Here is a 22,283-nt window from a genome sequence, read left to right as displayed (position 1 = left end):
AGAAAGATGTCTAAGTAATAGTTTCTTTACTTTCTCCGTGGAAACCTAGATCTGGGCTCATGTGCCTCAGCTTCTGAGAGAAAATAAATCCTTTCATCTAAACCAAACACTTCTTCCAGACTTCAGCTGACATACAGATTAGTGTGGCAGTACCACAACAAAGCTGCAAACACACCTTTCATTTCAGAAGTCACTTTATTTTATGGGGCTTTTTTTGTCTAAGCTATTACAAAGTTAGTATGCTGTTGTTTCCAGGCTACTTTTTCCCCACATTCCAGTTAACAAAAAGCATACATGTCCACTAACATTTTGAGGTCTTTGTTTTAGCCTGAAATCTGAAGACAGATTGTAAGATGATTTTTTGCAAAGTCATTTTGGCCAATGTTTCCTGAGATGTTCCTTTAACTGTGGGATAGTGGACAGCTGTTGTTTGCAACAATGGCATCTGAGGGGCAATTTGAGAAGTTCAGAGACATGATCTTTCACCATCACTTTTCCCTTGTTTCGTACCATCTCTATCACATCTGAAAAAAAATAAGAGACCAGAGTTATTTGGACCATGTAGCATCATGGAACACATGACACTGCAGAATCTCTGTGCGCTGCTTCGCATGCACAGCACGTCATCACTGCATTCTAATTTAAACCAGTCACAAAATTCAGTTGACTTTTACTTAGTGCTATTCCCCAATACTTCAAATTACATACAACCTTTCACTTACTACAATAGAATTTACGGCTTACACATTTGTTTGGAAAAAAAGCCCAAAGTCAGAACCCACAACCAGGATTGTATGTTATGAAATATCTTTTCTAATGATTACCTTCAGAGTTTAAGAAGTAGTCTGTAGTAAAAGAGTTCCAGTGCTTTTTGGTTTTCAGTGCTGGAGAATCAAAATCCTGACTGATTACATGCAAATGTAGCTGACTGAAACAAATATATTACATAGATAAGAAAGAAGAATAATGTTAATGTTCAAAGTTCTTTTGCAGTAGTATCAGTTGCAAACATGATTCAGCAGTCGGACTGCCAGCCTTAGGGATCAGTCTTACCATGTTTGACCCATAGTCCTGCGACAGAAGAAACCCAGTCTGTTCTGCAAGCCCTGCCTCATGCCAAGCGTTTCACCTGAACAGTCAAGTCACAAGTCTGAATATTCCATTGGCCCCTAACTAGTCTATACTGTGCTTCCAGAAAGGCAGAGACAGGGGTTTTAATAAACCAAAGGTTTAAACTTTGTAAAGTACCTGAATGCAACTTGATCAGTTGATCCAAGAACTGGAGAACAACTTAGGAACACTGACTGCAATACCCACAGGCATTTGGATGCTCTAAGATCAGCACCTACTTACACAAAAGACTCAAATCTTTGATCAGGATCAGGCAGGACTTGATAGGCTTAAGAGCCTCCCTGATCCAAGCCCGGCGCCCTGGGAGGGGGTTGCCCTAGCACCTGCCCACTGGCAACGCTGCCTGTGTCGCTAGGACTGGGCCACAGGCGTACCGCATGCTGTAGCCCCAGCTCCAGAGCTCTGCTAGGGCAACCCAAGAGGCATTTCCCACCAGACCCAGATGCCCCTGTAGCCCATTGGCATGTACACAGCAGCATGTGCACAGCTGCATCCACGGGACGACACTGACCTGTTTGTAGTGTTTAGGAGTGTGGTGGTTTAGCCCCTGCCGGGGTCTGAGACCACACAGCCACTGCCCCTCCCCCACAAAGGGAGTGAAATACAAAGCCCCAGGGCTGAGATAAGGAGAGGTTTAATACATCAGTGCAACAGCAACACAACCAACAACAACAACAATAACAATAACAGTAATAACAATGAACAGAGCAAGGTACGTACCGATACAGCAGTGAGAGGACCAACTGCACAAACCCACGTGATCACCGATTCTTCCCGCTCTGGTGCTCTGGCGCCCGGAGGTGACATCAGCATGGTATATGAATAACCCAGCTAGAGCTTCCCCCCACTGCTGGGGAAACTTAACCCTATCCTGGCTAAACCAGGACAAGGAGGATTAGCTGTACTTTAGCAATGCCAGATCATGTTACAGATTTAGCCCCAAATCTGTATAACTGGGAGAACAGGGTCCCCACCTGATGACTCATGTAGGTCTTACCTCATACTGGGGATAGCATGGTAACCCAGTCTGAACTCGAGACTCTCTCTGGCAGGGCACTGTTCGATCATTTTTTGCCCAACTGCATGCATATGTTCCAGGAGCTCAAGATGGTCCCTGGTGACTGACTTCAGGCTTGAAACGGGGTCCCATGGTAAGATAAGCCAGTGGTAACGTGCTTTGGGATATTTATCCTTGATGACGACAGTCTTTTCATCTTTGTAAACCTTGCAAAACAAATAGCTAGATTATTTACTGATTGAAAGTTAAATATCTTATTTCTATAAGCACTATATTTAGTGGATTTTGCTGTAAGACATCTGCACGTCCTATTGTGGTTGCAGAAGTCCCTAAGCACACATACGTGTTGCTAGTGCAACTGGGACTGCCAGGAAAAAATCCAGGAAAGATTACTATATGGAAAGAAATATCAAGCAGCACAGCATTCCACTTCAAGGAGGACTTTTGCTGGAACTAAGCTGGTCCAGGATACATGCCCACTTCCATACCATGCACCAGACAGCTACGGGGAGATGTTCCAGCATCCCTCTTTATATACTTTAAGGAAAAAGCTTTCTATTCTGACATAGCAGTAAATTGACCATCGCTACATGTGAATATGAACTCTCTTGAAAATCACCTGGATTCAGATACCAGTGAGGTCTAGGAAACACTACTTCCATCAGGCTACATTCAAGCTTTGCAGTCACTGAAAGAAAAATCACAGCACTGTGCTCCATATAGAGCACACAGAAGTGCACTGGAGGGCCTCGTCCTTTGCAGATTTCTGGAGTGAAACCCAAGTCTCAGAGGTGCTACAAATAGTGTGCTCAGCCCTGCAGACCTCCGTCAGTGTTACAAAAACATTCAAGTCTGAGCTATTTCAGTTTGTGCTACCCAATGTGTTACTTTGTAAAGATCACTCACCAGAAGAACAGATTCCTATCTATCATGCCCTTCTTTCCCTGTTTTCATTTTGTTTTGCCTTTTGCAACAATTGGAGGCAGCTGATGAAGAGAAACAGTAGCAAAGCAGGTGGAGAACAGGGGGGCAGGTAACCTGCCCCTGGCAATAAAAATCTGTCAGGTTCAGAAGCAGGAACTGTGTTCTGCATCTCTGATCTCTTAGCACTGCATCTATTGGTGAGAGATGGATGATGTCTTTGTCATCTTTGCTAATTATTGTCATGTGTTTATATACAGAGCTGATCAGTCTTGCTCTACATGAACGAAGATTAAAATTTTATCAGCACATAAATCACAGGACTGATTCTTTCAGCAGCAAGACTGGTTGATGCTGTCATATTTTTATATACACACATCAGTGTCTGCATATGGAGCCAGTGCGAACAGGATCATGATCAAGTGTTTTCAGAAGAAAGAAATATTGCCATTTATTTAATATTTGATTAAAAAGCAAAGATAGGATGTCTGTTGTTTGCATATTTGGTTCAGAAGCACAACTAATAAAGCTAACACTAAGTCACAAACAGTTATTTGTGTTCTAACATTCAAAGAACAGTTTTAAAACCAGGTTAGCTTTTGGGTCTGGAAAGCACTGTCTTGAAAAGTGCTATATGAAACTCTGCTTAAGGGATGAAGATTAAGCTTCATGATTAAAAAGTAAGCAAGTATTTCAATAGCTTTATCATTTCCCATATACCCATTTGAAGCTGCTGGCACCACCAGGAGAATGGGCATCCAGTTCTCTTACTCAACACTTTAGACTTGAATTTAAAAAAAAAAAATAATCAAGAAACAGGGACCTTCTGATTAGTTATCAAGGAAATTATTTTCAGCTTGAGGGTGATCTGAGGGTGTTCATCAACTGAAGGGGCCCAGTGAAGCTGTGGGATCTTTGCCCTTGGAAATAGCTCAAATAGACAAAGACTGGGGCAATCGCTGAGTGCAAGCAGTCAGACAGGGTAACCTCCAAAGGCCTTTTCCAACTGAAATTATTCAGTGATTTCAAGAACCAGGTATCACAGGTGTCTGTGAAATTCGTCCTCCTGAACACATACTCTTGTTAAGGTGGACATGCAGCAGCCAGCCAGCCAAAACCCAAGCTAAATGGACCCAAGTTTCAGGCCTTACCCTGCCAGACAGTGGAATACTGATGGAGATCATTCTCCCCATTTTGGATTTGAGCTAAAAAGCTTGGTTTTGAGAAGGAGCTGCCTATATATTTGCTTTAACTTAAAAATAAAATGAAAGTAGTTTCTATACACGGATAGTGAAGATTTTCTCAGGGCTCTCTCAGAATACAGTAATGAGAAAGTATGTATACAGTGCAGCCACGAAGACCTTTGTCAGATTTCTGCATCTTGAGTCTGACCTCCAGAAAAGCACGCAGTAGACAACAAAAAAAGAGCTCAAGGAAAACCATTATGCAGCCACACAGAAGCAGGGGGAGGGAGGTGCATCTGGAGCATCTGCAGGTTAAAAGAAACCACCCAGGAAATTCCTGTTGGTACAAAGAAACCGGGTGGAGGAGGAGACAGGGGTCACATCCTGTCAGCTGGCACAGAGGTGTTGCAGTGAAGAGTTTGCTGGGAACCAGGGAACTGCACCATGCTTGGAAACAAGGCAGCGCTGACTGCCAGAAAACAGGAACCTCTGCTACTTGCTCAGCTTCAAACTACACCCCCATTTTAGTTGGTTTCCCTGAGGAAACAAAGCAACTGTACCACTTGCCTGCTCTCGCAACAACCTTTTTGAAATCTGTTGGGCAAATTGCACAGTGTAGGGAGCTCAAAGATAATTAAGATAATGACATTCTGCAAAATCAGTATAGTAGAAACTCCCAAATTAATGCTGCTACAGGGAGAGATGCGAGAACAATTCAGTCCTTATGCGGTACTCCACTGGTTAATCAGATCATTAAACTGTAAGAGGAAGAAAGCAAGCTCATTCAACTTTGTTAAACAGGAACTACTGTAAAGTACAGTGTACAGCTCTCACCTGAATTTTTGGATCTTGCATGGAGCTCTTTAGACCCTGACTCCAGTGTCCTAAAGGTTCCTAAAGCACAGAAAGAAAAAAATAATTTACAAGATAATTAAGAATCCGATTAAATGTTTTAAAGCATTCAGTTAAGTACTTTCATTAGCATACAGCAATAAAATAACAGCTGAATGACATCTGAATTACCTCCTTTCTATAAATGCCAACACATCTGCTCCAACTGCCCCCACAAAGCTACTTTTGAAAACTTTTAACAAGATACTGTTAAGATTCAAAGTTAACTCTTTCCAGGTTTGGAAATTTAACAAATTCCAAATGGGAGTTCTAGATCTGTTTGAATTTAATAATTTGCACACATATGTTATGGCACAGTCCTTGATTATTATTGATGACAGATTATTTTACTACAATACACTCTGCTTTGTGGATACAAGGGCCAAAGGAAGTACAAGGATGTCCATTAACTGTCCTACCACACGCTGCTCTACACAGAACAAAGTGGTTGTGGTGTGCAGCCCTACTCTTAGATGCATTTATTTTTTGATATTGTGCAAGGAGTGGCTTGTACAGGAAACAAGAAAGGCATAGGAGATCAAGCCAACACTAGCAGAGATCTCTTAACTTGGTTACTGAACACCTAACAGAAGGTGTCTCAAGTGCACTTTTTTCAAAACAGATGTTTTATCTGTTCAGATCCCTTTACAGGCATTATTAACGATGAGCTTCATCGTATTGTTATAGAGGAAGATGTTTAATTATTAATAGTGCTGGCAGAGAAACAATGTGAATTGTCTTGTCTCCCTACTCATACCACCACAAATCTGGCCCTAATATAACCAGAAATATAATTCAGAAATGAAGTGGTCAATCCACCACAACCTGGGACTGAAATTTTGTCCTAAGGGGTTTTATTTCTGTGCCTTCTCCACCAGCAACTGCATTGTTTCAGATGCACTAAGCAGTCTTTTACTTTGTCCATGTGAGCAGGGCTAATAACTCCCTTTCAAAAGATTTTTTTGCTGGTAACATTCATTAATTTAAACATGGTTTTACCAAAAGTAATGACCAAAGCAGGCGGAGGTGGCAGTGGGAGGGAGAGTAATTAAGGAAAAAAAAAAAGTAGGGTCAAGTTGTTCCATTCTCTTGTGCATACGCTTTTAGATAACCACTGCTCTATTTGTAACACAGCAGATTTCATCTCAAGAGCCATCACAGTATCCTTGTGTGACTCCAGCTAAACTGAGATCATGTGAACTGTTCTTCTAGCAGAAACTGCAGCAGGAACCAGAGATTAAATCCTCAGGCACCAGAAGCAAGCCCCTGCACACACACCCCCCAGCACACGTTAGAATGGGTCCCAGGTAACTTTCTCAGGACCTGAGTGATGTCAGGAGCAGAGTCTTTGCCTCAGTGCATGTCAGCTCACATGCTGTGAATGCTCTGAGGATCTGTGTTCACCTGAGACATCTCCCCAGCAGTAGTACCTACAAAAGTAAAAGACCAAAGCCCTGATGGAGGAGACTACCCCAGGAGAAACAGCACAAGTACTAATACCAATACACTTGCCTTTTTGCTCGAAGTTGGAGATACACCAGTATTGCTTAGCTTGGGATTTGCAGAACTGCCTTGTGTGCCCACCACCTCCATCTTCATTGTTTTTCTGGGCACAAGCTCTACATCATCATTCTCGCAGGAGTCCTCACATGGCACCTCATCGGTTTGTATTTTCTCTTCTGTTTCTGTAATAGTTTTCCCTGACTCTTCAGCAAATTGCACTGTGTAGGGGTAAAGTTTATTCACAATATGCAGAACTTGGCCTGGCTTCATTTTCACCTCTTCATCCTTGCCAATAGTCACGAGATCAACACTAGTTGGGTTGACTCCTATCTTTGGTAGGGAGAAAAAGGAAAAAAAAATAGCAAATGATGTTGTAACTACCACTTCATTGTCCTGGAATATCACTATCCTGGAACACAAATGCGTTTTATATTCACTGCACCCCCTCCTCACACCAACCCGCTCTAGAGGACCAGGGAAGTCCAGTGCTGGAGACACCTCTCTGTGTCCCAGTCTTGCAATCACAGCTGTCAGCACACAACCCTCAGGAGCATGGTGTCACAGGGACCTGACAGTGCTGTGGCAGCTGACTACAGAGTAACAGCAAGACCTGTGCCGCGCTTTGTTCAAAAAAAATTCACAACCTATTAAACAACCGTTAAAATAACAGTCTTAGTAACAATTATTTCTAATAACAATAATTTATAATAACAACTATTATATTCAGTCCAATCATCCCCAGAAGTTTTCCTGTTTTCAAATTATTTTACTTTCTCTTTCTTTTCCTTTTTACTACATTTTCTGTTTCTACCACATGCTGTCACTTCAACACATTTGCTTTCAAATACACAAGCACAGTCCCCTGGCTCATTTCAATAGAAACAGGAGTTCAGGCTCATAACCGCTGGCTCACCAAGCATACCCCACTGCTAACACTTGCAATACACTCCCTCTCATGCGGGGGGTGGGGGGAAATCAGGAAAAAGGTATCTCTGAGCCCCCAGAAGAGTCCTTTACACAGGAATATACTCCTTGCTCCTCCTGTCTCTTTTTAATTTCCCAAGCCAAATGTGATAACCTTACTTCAGCCCACAGAAGACTCTGTTCAAATATGGTGACAACCTGCCTGTTCCTTTGAAAAGCTAAACCTCTCCGTCCACCTCAGCTTGTGCAAAGTATATACCAGCCTATCTGTATTTTAATACTTTTATTTTCATTTTGCATCTTATACTTTCACAAAAGCAGCTCTGTTATTTATTCTGTTCTAGTGGAAAATTAGGACAGCAAGGTCAAATTTTTATCTCTCTCACTGCATCAGTTTATAGCTCTTTTCAACTCTAAAATAATGTTCCCCTCAAAACAGTGTTTTAAAGACTGAGAAGCTACCTGAAGTTTAGCTGATAATTGAAAAGCAATACATTTTCTGTCTCAGGCATAACTGGTAACACAAAGTGACATGGGCAACCTACAGTGACTGCTTGATTGATGACTTTTGCCTGATCATGAATGAGGGTGACCCTAGTGAAATTAGGAGTTTCCATCTTCAGCAAAATGCTTTTGGTTAATGTTTATGCATGAAACAAGCTTTAGGAAAACAGCTCTTCCCTGTGACTGATAAACTCTGTCACAGAATGTTTTTGGAGCTTTGTCACTGAGATACGTGCCTGCTTCGCAAGACAGCACTGTGCCTCTCATCACTTGGTATTCACTGTGACGAAGCACCCACCTGATCCCAGTCAGGATCTCTTCAGTCTACAGTTCTGCAGTTTCACTCAAGTCAAGTACACCTCACATCCCCTGGGCCAATACGCTACCACACAACTGGTCACTGGAACCCTGTGCCACACACAAATCACCTGGGAAGCAACTCTAGAGCAGGCAGCAAAAACATGCTAGCACCCACTGCCAGAAAGTATTCCCAGTGCTGAGATTTCAATTAGCACATTATTCAAACTGTGGCTAAGGCTGACTTCTATGAAAAACTGCCTGAGAGATCTTTGCCAGATCCACCAGATTCTGGTAGGGTCCCTGTGCTTACTGAGCTCTGGAGGCATTTTGACAGAAGATTGTTACTCCTCTACTTCTCAGTAGGCAAAAGACGCTGATGTGTTGTCCACATATGCTTGATGCTGCAGGCACACATACACACTCCAGCACTGAAGCCAGAGAATTTTCCCTTCATGCTATCTCAGGGATACTGGTCCTCCTAAGTATGAGAGAGTAGGCCTACATCCATCCAGTTACTAACATGAGAATGCCTTCAGTGCTGTCTCACATTCCATCCCATCCCATCCCAGAGGTGACCACACCTTTGGCTTTATCAGCCATCAAAACAAAAACCTTCCACAACTGCTCAGTCCCATTAACACAAGAACCAATTATGACGTAAAATGAAGGGCTGCCTCAGCTTTAGAAGTTTAAGGATCAGGAGGCAGATCAGCAAGTTTAGGGGAAGAACTGCAAAATCTCCCATAGTACCTGGAAGAACAACTTGAGGATTCACAACAGCATTCCCTGATGTTACAACCCTGGTTGCCTGAGACTAGTGCAGTCTTTCCATTGAGGTAAACAAAATAAAAAGGCAGATCCCTTCTAAGGGCCACTTGCTATGCTCTCCTCAGCCATAGAACAGCTTCAGGCCCTACAGACCCGGTGATCAGAATCATCACTTGCAGCATTTGTGGAGTTTAAGTACAGCAACCATCCCAGTTAGTATCAGAAATATTGTACGCCCATTTAAAAACATACCTGCTTGACTGTGACATACCCCTTGTTACAGTCTGCTTTTAACTGAACTGGAAAGAAAGAACAAAGCATCACAAAACAGTGTAAATAAAAAGGCCAGAACTCTGCTCAACCAGCTCTTGCAGAAAACACTCCTGTATTTTAAGATCTGCTACCTTCTGAAGCTGATCTCTGTGAATGTACACAAAGAATACTTCTGCCTCATCCTCTGTTTCCCAGACCACAGGTAAAATGGAACCAACCCATACACTGAGCCACACCTGAGTACTGCACATCATGGATCAGCAAAATTACTGCATGTATTTCACATCATGGACCAGCAGAATAAAGGTGAAATCTGTGGAAGTCTTCTACACATTCTTGCTATTCTCACTGTGGTCCAGAGGGAAGATAAGGCAGGAAAGACGTGAAGGGGAGTATTTTATAGACCACAGATGTTTTTACATATTCTGCCAGGGCATCTATAAAATAACTCATATTAATAAAAGTCATATTAAAAATCAGTTGGTGGAAGACTAGGAAGATGAAGAGCCACTCACAAAGCAAGACATTAGGCAGCGGAACATGACTGCGGGCCTGGGGACTCATGTTAAGGTTCAATGTCTTAGTTTACGAAGGTAAGCCTGTTATTAGGTGTCTCCTCTGATTTTTTAGGACCCAGAGATCTCCATAAGTGCTTGTAAAAAAAAGCTTCCAAGAACAATGACTTCCAAGAACCAGGCAACGCTATGGACCATCGAGAGAAAGGGGACCATAAGTCAGTGACGGCAGAAGCAAGCCTAAGGAAAGCCTGCTTCAATTTCAAGAAAAAAATTATTTTCCTTTTAGACCCTGCTGAAAGCAGGCTTAGAAATTAGGCCAAAACATTGGTCCATTAGCTTCACTGTAATTTAGCCAAATACAAGAATGCTGTATCTTCACAAGTTTGGTTGCTGTTGCATGTAGAAAGTGGGATTTGAGCTAAACCTTACCTTGCTGCCGTGAACACTTCTTATCTGTTATCCCAGTCTCTGGGCCACGCCCAATTACAACTGCTTCCAAGTGTGGCAGTTTCATTCGCTGACTGCATTTCTCTTTCTCCACGAGCCAGCACACACTCATCACTGTGCTGTAGAGGAAAAGAAAGAGTATGTTACTAACATGCAGCTTCCCGATGGGTCACCCTCCTGTGGAAGGGGGTCCAGGAGTTCTGTTGCCAGCCCATTCATTAGCTCAGTCACTTCTGCTAACTGGGTTCATGTTTCTGAAATTCAAGGCAAAGCACAGCGTTAACACTAGCATGATCTAAGCGCAAGCTGCTCTTAAAAGGGCAATCCTATTTTCCTTCCTTCTACATCACCATATATTCTCACATCCACGGATCATATACAGGAAAAATCAATTGGATCAACAGTTCCATCTGACAGAAAAGCCCACCCACAAAAAAAAAAAAAAAAGTGGTTTGTTTCCCACTGAATCAGAGTTGATCTGAGCGATTTATTTACCCACCAAAATAAAGAAAGTGGCTGAAGACCGAGAAGGTGAGGGAGGGGGAGTGGTTCATGCAGCAAGTCTGCAGATGGACCATGCCGCGAAACCGGGCCCTCAAGTTTACACCAACCTGACTCTGGACAGTAAAGATCCCGCATCCTCCCCTCCGCCTGGTGCTTGGGGCTAAACGCTCCTAATCTCAACTCTGTGGTGAGTTTATCCCGGTGGAAAGCAACCCACCACTGTCACACACTGAGAAAAACGAGGGGCTAGTCCGTCCCACCCAGCTGCACCGCCCCGTCGGCCTGCACCTCAGGACGGGCCCCCTCCACCGCTCACTACACGCCCCGCCTCAGGGCGCCGCCTTTACCCGCGATGCCCCACCACCCGGGCGGGGGCCCCGCACACAGCCACGGCCGCCAGCACCCCACAGCCGATGCGGACGGCCGGGAGCGCCCCTGTTCCACCGCCGCACGGCGTCAGCCACCGGCCCGCGCCGCCGCAGGCCGCCGGCCTGGAGGGGACCCGGGCCCCGCCCCGCCCCCGCCGCGCGCGCGGGCCGCCCGCGCCGCCCCTGTCCCAGCCAATGGGCTGCTGCAGCGCAGGCCCAGCGTAACCAAGCAGGCAGGCGCCCCCGGCCCGCGCGCGCCGGGGCTCGGCGCAGGCGCAGTGGCATGCCGGGCTGCCTGCGCGGGAACCCCGCCCGGCGGTACCAGGCCCCCCCGGGGGGAGGGGTAGAATGTGCGGAGCGGGGCCGGAAAGGCGGCGGACGAGGTGCCGCTGCGTACCCGCCCGCGGCTCGGTGCCTCCCCGCAAGGAACGGCCCCGCGCCGTGCGCAGGAGGTACCGGGGGTAGCGCCTGCCCGGTGCACACGGACAACGCGAGGCGGCGGCAGAGTGCCGACACGCAAGGCCCGCCCCCGCGCCCTCAGCCGCCGCCCGCCCGGCGCAGGCGCAGTGCGGGGCGCGGCCCGCGCACGCCGGGCGTGGCGTCAGCGGGCTGCCTCGGCCGGCGGGGAGCGGCGGTGATTGGCCAGCCGCCTTCCGCCTCCCACCCCTATTGGCTGCCCGCGCTCCAAAGCGTGGCGGCCGGCAGGGCGGGACTTCCGGGGCGGAGCGGTGCCGGCTCAAAAGCGCCCGGATGCGGGACCGGCTCGGAACTTTCCAGAAAAGTCGCGATCGGCGCTGGGCGAGCAGCCGCCGCGGTGTGCGGGACTGCCCGCTGCTCAGTGGCCGCCCTCCACCATGGTGAAGGAGACTACCTACTACGATGTGCTGGGCGTGAAGCCCAACGCCTCCGCTGAGGAGCTGAAGAAGGCCTACCGAAAACTAGCGCTCAAGTACCACCCTGACAAGAACCCCAATGAGGGCGAGAAGGTCGGCGGCGGGACGGGACGGGGCTGCGGGGCCGCCTGCCCCAGGGGGTGCTGACACGGAGGATGAGGGGTCCGGCTGGGGAGGGTTTGGGGAGAGCGGGAAGGTGGCCGGGGGTTCTTGGGGGCTCGCCGGGGTGCTGTTTGGGCTTTCAAGGCACTGGTGTCTGAGACAGGATGTATGTTTCTCGCAGTTTAAGCAGATTTCCCAAGCTTACGAGGTACTGTCAGACCCAAAGAAGAGGGACCTGTATGACAAAGGAGGCGAGCAGGCCATCAAAGAGGGTGGCTCTGGTGGTGGTTTCGGGTCACCGATGGACATATTTGACATGTTCTTTGGCGGCGGTGGGAGGATGCAGAGAGAGAGACGAGGTAACGTGCTATTTTCCAGCACTCCTAGGCTTTATAGCATAATCGCTGTGGTAGACGCGATTAAAGTCTCTGAGGGGAATGCTGTGGACGTAAGGCTTTAAACAGCGTTAAAATGAAGTTACAGGCTTGATCTCAAAATGGGAGACAATGTTTCCAGCCTTTAACACCTGAAACAAGGAGGGGAGGGCATTTGGTTCATAGTGTGGTAGTTTGGTCTCTTGTGTATTGTCTCTTGTTAATAGCTAACCAGATTTCATGTTTGGAAAGCCTTTAGCTGAGTGTAAGCCCAGCTGCTGTTAGGCTGAACAGGAAACAGAACGGTAACAAAGCTTAAAAATTTTTAAACTAAGTTGCCATAAGTAACTATGTCTAAATAAAATAGCTAAATCAAGTTCGGTGTGTGAAACTTTTTTGTTTTCTCGTACTGTTCAGTGGAATTGAGTTGAAGTTGCAGTAAAATACTGCTCAGAAATTAAAGTCCAGTTAACTACACTGAGAAGGACTCCAGTGTTAAACAAACTGGTTAAGAGTGGTGCTGACCCCGTCACTTATTGTAAACTTGGTGACAAAGGGAATTAAAAAGGGTTTGTGTTAAAATGTTACAGTGTTTTATCAAAGTATGCCTAGTAAGCCAGAACTTTGGTATTCTTCACAAAATTAAGCCTACAGTAGCTGGAATTCTAATTAATTCCTGAGTGTAAGAATTTAATTACTCAATTCAGTTTCCAGAAAGTCCTGTGGTGAGAAGAAGAAAGTACTTTGCTTACTCTAGACAGCGTCTCCCGCTTCCTTGTAGGAGATGTGTTCAGTCACTGGGTTAAAATTGAAGTCCTGTGTTATAAAACTTAAGTGTCTCTGTTATTGTTTCATAGAAAGCTTATTCTACTGATTACCTCTAACAGAATAGTGTTATTGACAAAGCCATTAGAATTGTTACCTAATTTGAGATCGGATAGGAAGGGGTTACTGACTAATACCAGCAAAACAAGATAAAGCTATTTTAAAACAGGGTGTTAAAGCTCATATACTTGGTTTATCATGACTTGAGCATAGTGACATGGGAAGTTTACTATTACTTGGGAGACCAAGCTTTCAAACTTGAGTAAATATCTGTTTTCTTTTGCAGGCAAAAATGTGGTCCATCAGTTGTCAGTAAGTTTAGAAGATATGTACAATGGTGCAACAAGGAAACTTGCTCTGCAGAAGAATGTTATCTGTGACAAATGTGAAGGTAACTGAAGCTGAAATAAACACAAGTTGCTTCTAAAGTTTTTGGGTTTCTTTTCTGGCAGCACATAACCATCTGTCTCCAATTTTCATTCTCAGGTCGTGGTGGTAAGAAAGGTGCAGTAGAATGCTGTCCTAATTGCAGAGGAACAGGTATGCAGATCAGAATTCATCAGATTGGGCCAGGAATGGTGCAACAAATCCAGTCTGTGTGTATGGAGTGTCAGGGGCATGGGGAGCGTATCAGCCCCAAGGACCGATGTAAGAGCTGCACTGGCAGAAAAATTGTGAGAGAGAAGAAGATACTAGAAGTTCACATTGACAAAGGTGAGATGTCTTACTAAGATGAAGTATTGAACTTGGATGTATTTACTGACTTTGCAGCACTAAAACAGAAGCTTCAGCAAATGCATGGTGTTGATTTGGTGAGTAACACTGCTGAATACATATACAGCAAAATTGCCTGTTGCTGCCTTTAAAAAGTAGACTTCTTTTTAGAGAAAGTTGATTACTTCTCTGTTTGCATCTAATACCTGTGCACATAACTAAGAATTAATTCTAAAACCTGCAGTATTATAAGCGGTGAGTTATTTTTGAGCAACGTCATAAGCCTGAGTCTTGATCAGGTAGCTGGACAGATTAAAATAAAACTCATCACTTGTTGGCTTAACTTGACTAATAAGTTTTCCCTGCAGACTCCGATCACTTCTACTGTGTTTCAGTGTGAAGGGGAACCAGGTCTGCTATAGTAATACGGTGCAGAGACAGTGCTAAGCCTCTCATGCTTAGAACTGTTTGCTACGCAACCCTGACAGCACTGCTCAGTGCAGGGAGTCTTTGCCTGGCAAAATGCAACTCAGTACACAAACCCTCGCAGTGATTGGTGAACGCAACAGTGTTGAGTGTTAAATGCATCTCTGTTGAGGAGGCTGCTCAAAAGCTGGTGGGAGAAGTCTCTGTAGTGCAGCTTGTAAGATAGAGCAAGCTGACAAGCACATGGCTTCTACAGACTTGTGCCTGATTATCACTTGCAACTGTGGTATGTGTAAGCACACCTTATACAATGCCTGGATTTATTTTTAACAGGGAAAATCCTACAGTAGCATTAAATGAGGACTAGTAGGGTATATTACTGACATTTTAAACAGGGAAATTACTGAGAAGAGTTTATTTTCCCTTCCTTATAGAAAAACTTGCTGTAGGCTAGCATGAGACAGCTGGAATTTATGGTGGAGAGTTTTGTGTGGGTGAAATGGGTTTCTTCTGTGATGGTTACAATCCTGGGGAGAGTGTTTCTTGCACTCAGCAGGCACTGAGATGGTGTTTCATAAGTAGCTCTGCTACATATTTTTTTAAAACTGCAGATTTATAAAAGCTGCTTGGTCACTTGTTCTCAGAATGTATTTTGCATGCAGTGTTTCTTTTTTTTAGTACTTGTGCATCTAATGAAAGCAGTTTTGATAATGTTTCCCTTGAGGACTTTATCTTGGCAGGTGGCTGTTTTTCACTACAGTTAAGCTTAATAGTCTTGACATAGTTGAGGTTAGCACCACTGTTGGATTTGTCAGTGGATTAAAAAAAAAAAAAAATTGAGTGCTTCAAGGAAAGGTCCAGATGTTCTAATTTAAAGATCCAGAGATTTCCTGGTACCAGCTTGTGCCTATAAAAGTATTTTTTATTGCTGTTTTTCACTTAAAAATATGAAAAAATATGTGTTTGTTTTCTGCAATAGGAATGAAGGATGGTCAGAAAATAACATTCCATGGTGAAGGGGACCAAGAGCCAGGACTAGAGCCAGGGGACATCATTATTGTCTTGGATCAAAAAGACCACTCTCTATTTACAAGGTAAAAACTCTGGAAGTTCTTTGTATTAACTCTCAAGATGCTTGTCTGTGTGATTCCTTGGTTACCACTCACCTTTTCTCTACTGAAAATACCAGTAGATAGGATATGTGGCTAGAACTTTGGGTGACCAAGAGAGCACTGAGGTTTGCAGGAATGCTGGTACAACTAGTACCAGTCACTCGTGTTTTAGTAGCACACGATATTCTTATGTGAGCTTTGACAGTGGAAGGGGATGGCAGGCAAACAAAACCAGTTACAGTTACTGAGTTTACAAATCCCAAATTTTAAAAACTGTTAAAATCCTGAGATTTTGCTTAATAGATGTGAATATTTGTGATATTTTAGGATAGCATTCCATTATTTACCTCAGAAAATTACCATTTCATGTAGGCTGTTCATTGCCCACTTGGCTTCAAGGCACAGAAAACTTACAGTGTGTTCACTTTTGCTCAGGGATTTATTTATGACAAACTTACTGAAATACAGCATGCACCCTTCTGACCAAAGGTGGTTTCCCACACTTCCATTTCTTGCCGGAGTGCACTGGGCAGGGTAATCAGTCCTGTCTGTTCTTTCTTGCGAAAGCAAAAGTGACTCAAGCAGCATTGACCATGTCTCAAATATTTCATGTTACTGGATGGTACTACTTGGTGTTGCAAGCCTCCTTGTTTCAAGTTACGGTTTGTGGAATGAGTCTGTCCAGTACATTTAGGTCCAGTTAAAAGCAACACTGGGCATCATGCAGAAATGTGTTGTGCTTGGTGTCTCACTGCTTCTGTTCGTAGCAGTAACAAGGAATCAGTGGATTTAGAGAAAGGATTTGTCTCAAAACCAACCACTGATAAGTACTTGTAAATAGGAACAGTGAGTCAAAGGTTCTTGGGAAACCTGCAGCTGGTCTGCCTGACTGTCCTATATGGTACTGAGCTCTGGAAGCTGGTGCCAGAAATCTGTGCCAAAGAACGCTAAGCTCGCAGGCTAAGAATGAGTTCTTTTTGCTTTGGATAAGCTTACTCAGCTGATTTTTCTTAACTTACAGTGAAACCAGATACTGAATCACCTATGCCAAAGGGACAGTTTGGGACAAACTGTTTGCATGGTTACCTGGGACTTGGAAGTCGCAACTCCACTGGCTTATTTTTGTCCAGTCCATCATTCTGCCTACTGCCTTCAGTGCTAGTGTCCTTAGATAACCCCTAATGTTAACTGGTCTTGTGGGGTCATGTTGCTCTGGGACACGTGGTATGTTCCCCCTCTCCTGTCAGAGTCTAAAATTAACTTTTCAGGCAAGTCTTCTCCCAGAGACCTTTAAAACAGGGTGAGTGAAATAACTAGATTCTTTGAATAGGCTGGAGGATTTTGTAGCCCTTGACTATGCAGTGCATCCAGATACTGCTAGCACTGCCATACTGAAGTCAGAATAGGCAGTTAAAACAATTACATTATCTCCTCCTGATACCTCTTAGTGCTTTCTAGATGGTACTTTCGTCATAACCCAGAGTAGCCATCATCTGTTCGGACTTACCTAGTACCAGATCTTCAGAAAGCAAGTGTAACAGAGTAATATAAAGCTATCTGATGCACTTAAGGAAGTGTTAATCTGCATAAAGGAAGGTATTAATTGTCCCAGTTGCAATGTTTAGGAGGCTGAGAGATAAATTTTTTCTAGAATTGGGAAGGAGCAGTCAACTGAAAGTGGATGCAAGTGAGCCTTTGTCAGGTCCTGCTCAGACAGGGGAGACAAGTGACTCAGGTTCATAAATCCCCAGCGGAGTGGACAATGCTAAGACAGGTCTCAAAGTCCAGACATTTATTAACTTCCCACAATGTACTAATAGGATACACAATAATTGGCTAAGTATATCAAGAGTTAGAGCAAGCAATAACTTAATGGTAGTGAGGGAAAAGAGAAAAAGGAAAGGAGGGCAATAGAATAGAGAAATAGAGATCACCAGCCTGGGTTCCTGCGTTGGTCCAGTCCAAGTTCATCAGGAATGCATCTGTCTTCTTCACTTCTTCATGTCTTCTTTTTTTCTTTCCTGCTCCTACTCCTCACCCTGCCTCGATTTATACCCACTTTCCTTGGGTCCGTCCCCTAGGTCAACCCACATACCTACATATCCCATGGATGGGGAGGGGTAAGGTGCTTCATGGGGTGATGTAATTAGCATGATCTTGTTAATCGTTATTAACATGTGCAGGGGTGTCGACTTTAATATGCATTTTGTGGATAATGAAGCAAAGGTCGTTCACCAGACAGATGGCCCTTGAAACTTTACAAGATGCACCAGAGCAGAACCATCCTGTCTGCACAGGGCTCCCTCCTCCAGCCGCATCCTGTGCTATCCAGGCCACCTTATCAGCTCCAAACTCCACACTATCCACCCCGTCACTATAGTTTTGCTACTTGCAAGCGTTTGAGACGTTCCTCTGCTCGGAGGGCCTCTGCTTTCCCCCATCCCTTACCTCTCTCAGGCTGTTTTTTCTTGCAGTCCTGTTTCTCTTAGGCCCTGTTTTGGGGAGTTACAATTTGTCTCACAGCCTTGCAGTATTTGTTTTCAATAAACACTTCTACACCTTGTATAGCTAGACTTGATCAGTAATGGCTCTCAGTGTGGATATCATTCCTGTAATTGCTCACTTGAGATGCTGCATCAATATTCAGTTAATTGCCTGTGCTTCTATTAAAATTGCAGCTTTATTGTCCTTGCCAAGGTAAATACTGAAGTTTGGTATGGTCCTTTTACTGCTTCTCCCTCTCTGTAACTGTTTTTGATTGGTTCTGCCTTAGACGAGATGAAGACCTTCTGATGTCTATGGATATTCAACTGGTTGAAGCACTGTGTGGCTTTCAAAAGCCTATCACAACGCTGGATAATAGAACTATTATTATTACCTCCCATCCTGGTAAGTGTTGGTTTGCTTTCTGCTAGAAGTCCAAGCAAACAGTGAACATAAGCTGGAAATTTAAAGGAACAGAAACATCCCATCTTGATGCACAAGGGATGTATGCTGGTATCAAGCTTTTTTCCTAGTCTTTGCAGCACAAATCTTTAAATAAAAAGGGATTTTTGGATAGCAGTCAGCAGTAACTTTCTCTTTGCATGATATAGTAACAGACCTTACCTCATGGACATACTTGTATCCTGAGGATACCTCATGAGACTTGAAGGCCGTGGGTCTCTGAAAACCACTTTTTCAGCCTTGGAACTGATGGAGCACTTAATAAATTTGTAAGTATGCTTCCTCTGGGAAGCATAACAAGGTTACAAGAATGTAATGTAGATGTCAACCTGGCAGTAAGTCCCTATTAGACTACTACATGTTGGTGTAGCTGTCTAACACAATGTAGAAGGTTACATAAATATTCAAGGGAGTTAAAAACTACAGCTATTTCTGTTGCCTGCATGGATCCATTCCTTTTTTTGGTGTGGTTTGTTGGTTTTTTTTGTTTGGTTTTTTTTTTTAGGCCAGGTTGTCAAGCATGGGGCTATTAAGTGTGTGTTGAATGAAGGTATGCCAATTTATCGCAGACCATATGAAAAAGGACGTCTGATCATAGAATTCAGGGTAAGTGCATCAACTTACTTCCATGTCACAGTTCAGCACTTGAATATCCATCCAAAATCTAACCTCTAAGCATTACCTCAATCAAGAAGAGATAACAATTATCAGATGTTGTGGTTTGGTATTTGTTTTTGACAGTGGTGACAACATGTAATCCATCAAACGGAATTACAGTTCAAAGAGAAGCACTCAGTGCTGAAAGTATGTTAAGTACCAGAATAGTTTCTTCAGATAGCTTGGAATTTCCATTTGCTTCTGTCCTGGTTTTGGTTGGGATAGAGTTCATTTTTCTTAGTAGCTAGAGTGGTGCTGTGTTTTGGATTCAGTATGGGGTTTGGTACGAGAAGAATGCTGATAACACACTGATGTTTTCAGTTGTTGATGAGAGATCAAGGACTCTCCAACTCCCCATGTCCTGCCCGTGTGCAGGTGTACAAGAAGCTGGGGGGGAACACGGCCAGAGCACTGGTCCCAAATTGGCCAATGGAATATTCCATCTGATGTAACGTCATGCTCAGTATATAGAGAGGGGTCCGCTAGGAAGGAGGGGGTTGTCTCTCGCTTCTGGGATTGCAATTGCTGGATCTTGGTATTTCGGGATCGCTAGCCGGGAATGGGCTGGGTATCAGTCAGCAGGTGGTGAGCAGTCGCATTGTGCATTACCCGCTTGTACTTTCTCTTACTTTATTTCAATTATGAATCTGTTTTTATCTCAACCTAAAGTCTCCCTTCACCCCTCCAATTTACCCCCATCCCCTGGGCCAGGGGAGGGTGAGCGAGTGGCTCTGCGTGGTGTTTGCCTGCCAGCTGGGTTTAAACCACGGCAGCTTGACATGTTCTTTAGTTTCTCTCATCATGTTTTATCGTCGTGATGGACTAGTAATTTCCCCTGTGCTGGAGCAAAGGATTGGGCTGGAAGATGCTGATTTCTTCTCTGGAGAGAAGCTAATGTTGAGAACTGTGGCAGCAGGCACTGTCTGCTATGGTTTTAGAGGAGATGCGACCATATGGCTAATGTTAATGTATCCTGTGCTTTGCTTCTAGGGTGATTCCGGAGGGCAGCTTGAGACAGAAGAAATGTTGGCTAAGACTTGGTTAAGGTGCCAGAATTAGAAGCTAGTTTCTCACAGGCATTAAAAAATAGCCTAATGACTTAGATTTTTTTTTTATTTTTAAGCACTGGGTTTAAGTCAACTGTGATGATAAAGCTGACTTTGGCAGATATTTGACCTGTAGTGGGATAGAAAAAGACCAATTCAGGCAGACTTGAGTAACCAGAGTTCTTGCTTTCAGGTGAACTTCCCAGAGAGTGGCTTCCTCTCCTCAGATAAGCTGTCTTTACTTGAAAAACTGCTACCTACAAGGCAGGAAATAGAAGAAACTGAGGAAATGGAACAAGTGGATTTAGTGGACTTTGATCCATCTCAAAAAAGAAGACACCACTATAACGGAGAAGTCTATGAGGATGATGAGCATCACCCTAGAGGCGGTGTGCAATGTCAGACATCGTAAATGGGCCAGTGAATAACTTTGTGATGCTTGTTTTGTATGCATTAGTGGATGAGTGAAGGACTACAAGCAGTTCACGCTCCCTTCCTGCTATTTGTTGTTCTATCCAGCCATAGTTGTTTCTAAAAGCATAAAGAAATAAACTAAATAATTAAACTGACTTTGCAATTTATATAAAGCTTCAGGATGCAAGCTCAAATGAAGTTGATTGCACTTCACCCTGCCTCTTGGTCAAGAAAACTCCCTTACTTGCTTGTCTTTTATTCCAAGCCTTGTAATTCCTGTATGTGTGCAATTGCCCAGGCTTAAACTAAGATTCTGTGGTGTTCTTTTTAGGAATTCTAGATCTTATACTCTGTTAATATAAGTATGCACAAGTACTTATAATTCATGGTAAGATATAGTTAAGTTTTGTACCAGTTAGGATAACATGTTAATGTTTTGGGCTTGTACTGGTGTTTGTTAAATAGGGACTGGCTCTAATACAACCACACAGTGTGAAGCTGACATGGCTGTGGTCAGTCTTCACAGGCCCATTAAAGTGAGACAATCCACAAGCTCTCCAAAGCTACTGCAGTTACAGTCAAATAGTCCCTCTGCCAGCTTTGGTCCTGACCCTGGAGCTAGATGTGAAGCTTGCTTTGGTTCATTGCTGACTACTGTTTGGCTGCTGTCTTGCACCATACTGCCTACAGAGCCAGTGGTTGCTTGGCTGCTGCAGGAGCTTCCTTTGCTACCGTGCATGAGTAAAAACCTCCAGGCTTTATCAGCACAGATGTAGTTTGGAATCTGTCAGCCTGCTGGCTTGTGAAACTTAACTTCCACCTTGATTACTGAAATCAGATACCCCTCAGTGGTGTGTCATGGAAAGCGGCATCAGCCCTGTTGCTGGGCAAACGTGAACCTGCAGATGAGAAAGTCGCTGTCAGTGAATACAACCAACTGATGGATCTAGGATGCTCTGAAGTTAATGTATTGTGTGCGTTATTTTAAGCTGACTCTGGAAAATTCTGTATGAATGTTCTAATTATTGTAGATGAAGCATTTCCAATATAATTACAAAATTGTTCATTGCCTCTTTTCTTAGACCAGATGTTGGTTTAAAGACACCACCCCCTTCTTTTTAGACAGCTATTCACAGAAAAATCTTAGCAAAAAACTTCTTTCAGAAAACATGCTGAGAAGACGGGTCCAGATTTAACCTCTAGTGCGGTAGTTTAGTCTTGTTCTACCATCTGGCTTGGGACAGAGCTTATGCCTTTCATACTGCTTTGAAGCAGAAGTGTCACAAAGAAGTCAGTTTTTCTTCCTGGAAATAGCGGCTATGTGACAGTACGTGTGTTGTAACTTGAATATCTGGAAATTGTTAGTCTTAGAAAACATCTTTAGCTCTTGTGAGCATTACAGGTTTTAATTTATAAAGGCAGCTGGGTACCATGGTTTTTGTACCTCAAATGTAGTTCCCTTTCAGGTACCTACGGAATAGGAATCCCCTGTGTGTTTCACCTGCTTTTTTTTTTTTCTT

General features: G+C 44.0%; 2 protein-coding genes across 8 annotated transcripts; one reads left to right on the top strand and one right to left on the bottom strand.

Moving 5' to 3' along the window:
- Positions 1-176: 176 nt before the first annotated feature.
- Positions 177-11,776, bottom strand: APTX (aprataxin). 7 transcript variants are annotated; one of them, XM_074856304.1, is made up of 8 exons: positions 11,652-11,776; positions 10,365-10,501; positions 9,397-9,443; positions 6,658-6,978; positions 5,089-5,148; positions 2,129-2,355; positions 825-928; positions 177-524 (listed from the first exon to the last, which is right to left on the bottom strand). In XM_074856304.1, exons 2-8 carry the CDS (start codon positions 10,492-10,494, stop codon positions 370-372), a joined length of 1,044 nt encoding a protein of 347 aa, XP_074712405.1. In that variant the 5' UTR covers positions 10,495-10,501; positions 11,652-11,776; the 3' UTR covers positions 177-369. The 7 variants fall into 7 exon arrangements, with proteins under 7 accessions (XP_074712405.1, XP_074712403.1, XP_074712408.1 ...); XM_074856302.1 differs by lacking the exon at positions 11,652-11,776 and adding an exon at positions 11,234-11,387; XM_074856307.1 differs by lacking the exon at positions 11,652-11,776 and adding an exon at positions 11,331-11,368.
- A 202-nt stretch (positions 11,777-11,978) lies between these two features.
- DNAJA1 (DnaJ heat shock protein family (Hsp40) member A1) lies at positions 11,979-21,827 on the top strand. The gene is made up of 8 exons (XM_074855283.1): positions 11,979-12,240; positions 12,431-12,608; positions 13,735-13,839; positions 13,935-14,162; positions 15,568-15,682; positions 18,474-18,589; positions 19,152-19,252; positions 20,543-21,827. The coding sequence occupies exons 1-8, from the start codon at positions 12,109-12,111 to the stop codon at positions 20,759-20,761; spliced, it is 1,194 nt and encodes a 397-aa protein (XP_074711384.1). The 5' UTR covers positions 11,979-12,108; the 3' UTR covers positions 20,762-21,827.
- The last annotated feature ends 456 nt before the right edge of the window (positions 21,828-22,283 follow it).

The sequence above is a fragment of the Strix uralensis genome, chromosome Z (assembly GCF_047716275.1).
Source record: "Strix uralensis isolate ZFMK-TIS-50842 chromosome Z, bStrUra1, whole genome shotgun sequence".
In the NCBI taxonomy this organism is placed as follows: domain Eukaryota; kingdom Metazoa; phylum Chordata; class Aves; order Strigiformes; family Strigidae; genus Strix; species Strix uralensis.
This window is presented reverse-complemented; position numbering and strand designations above follow the sequence as displayed.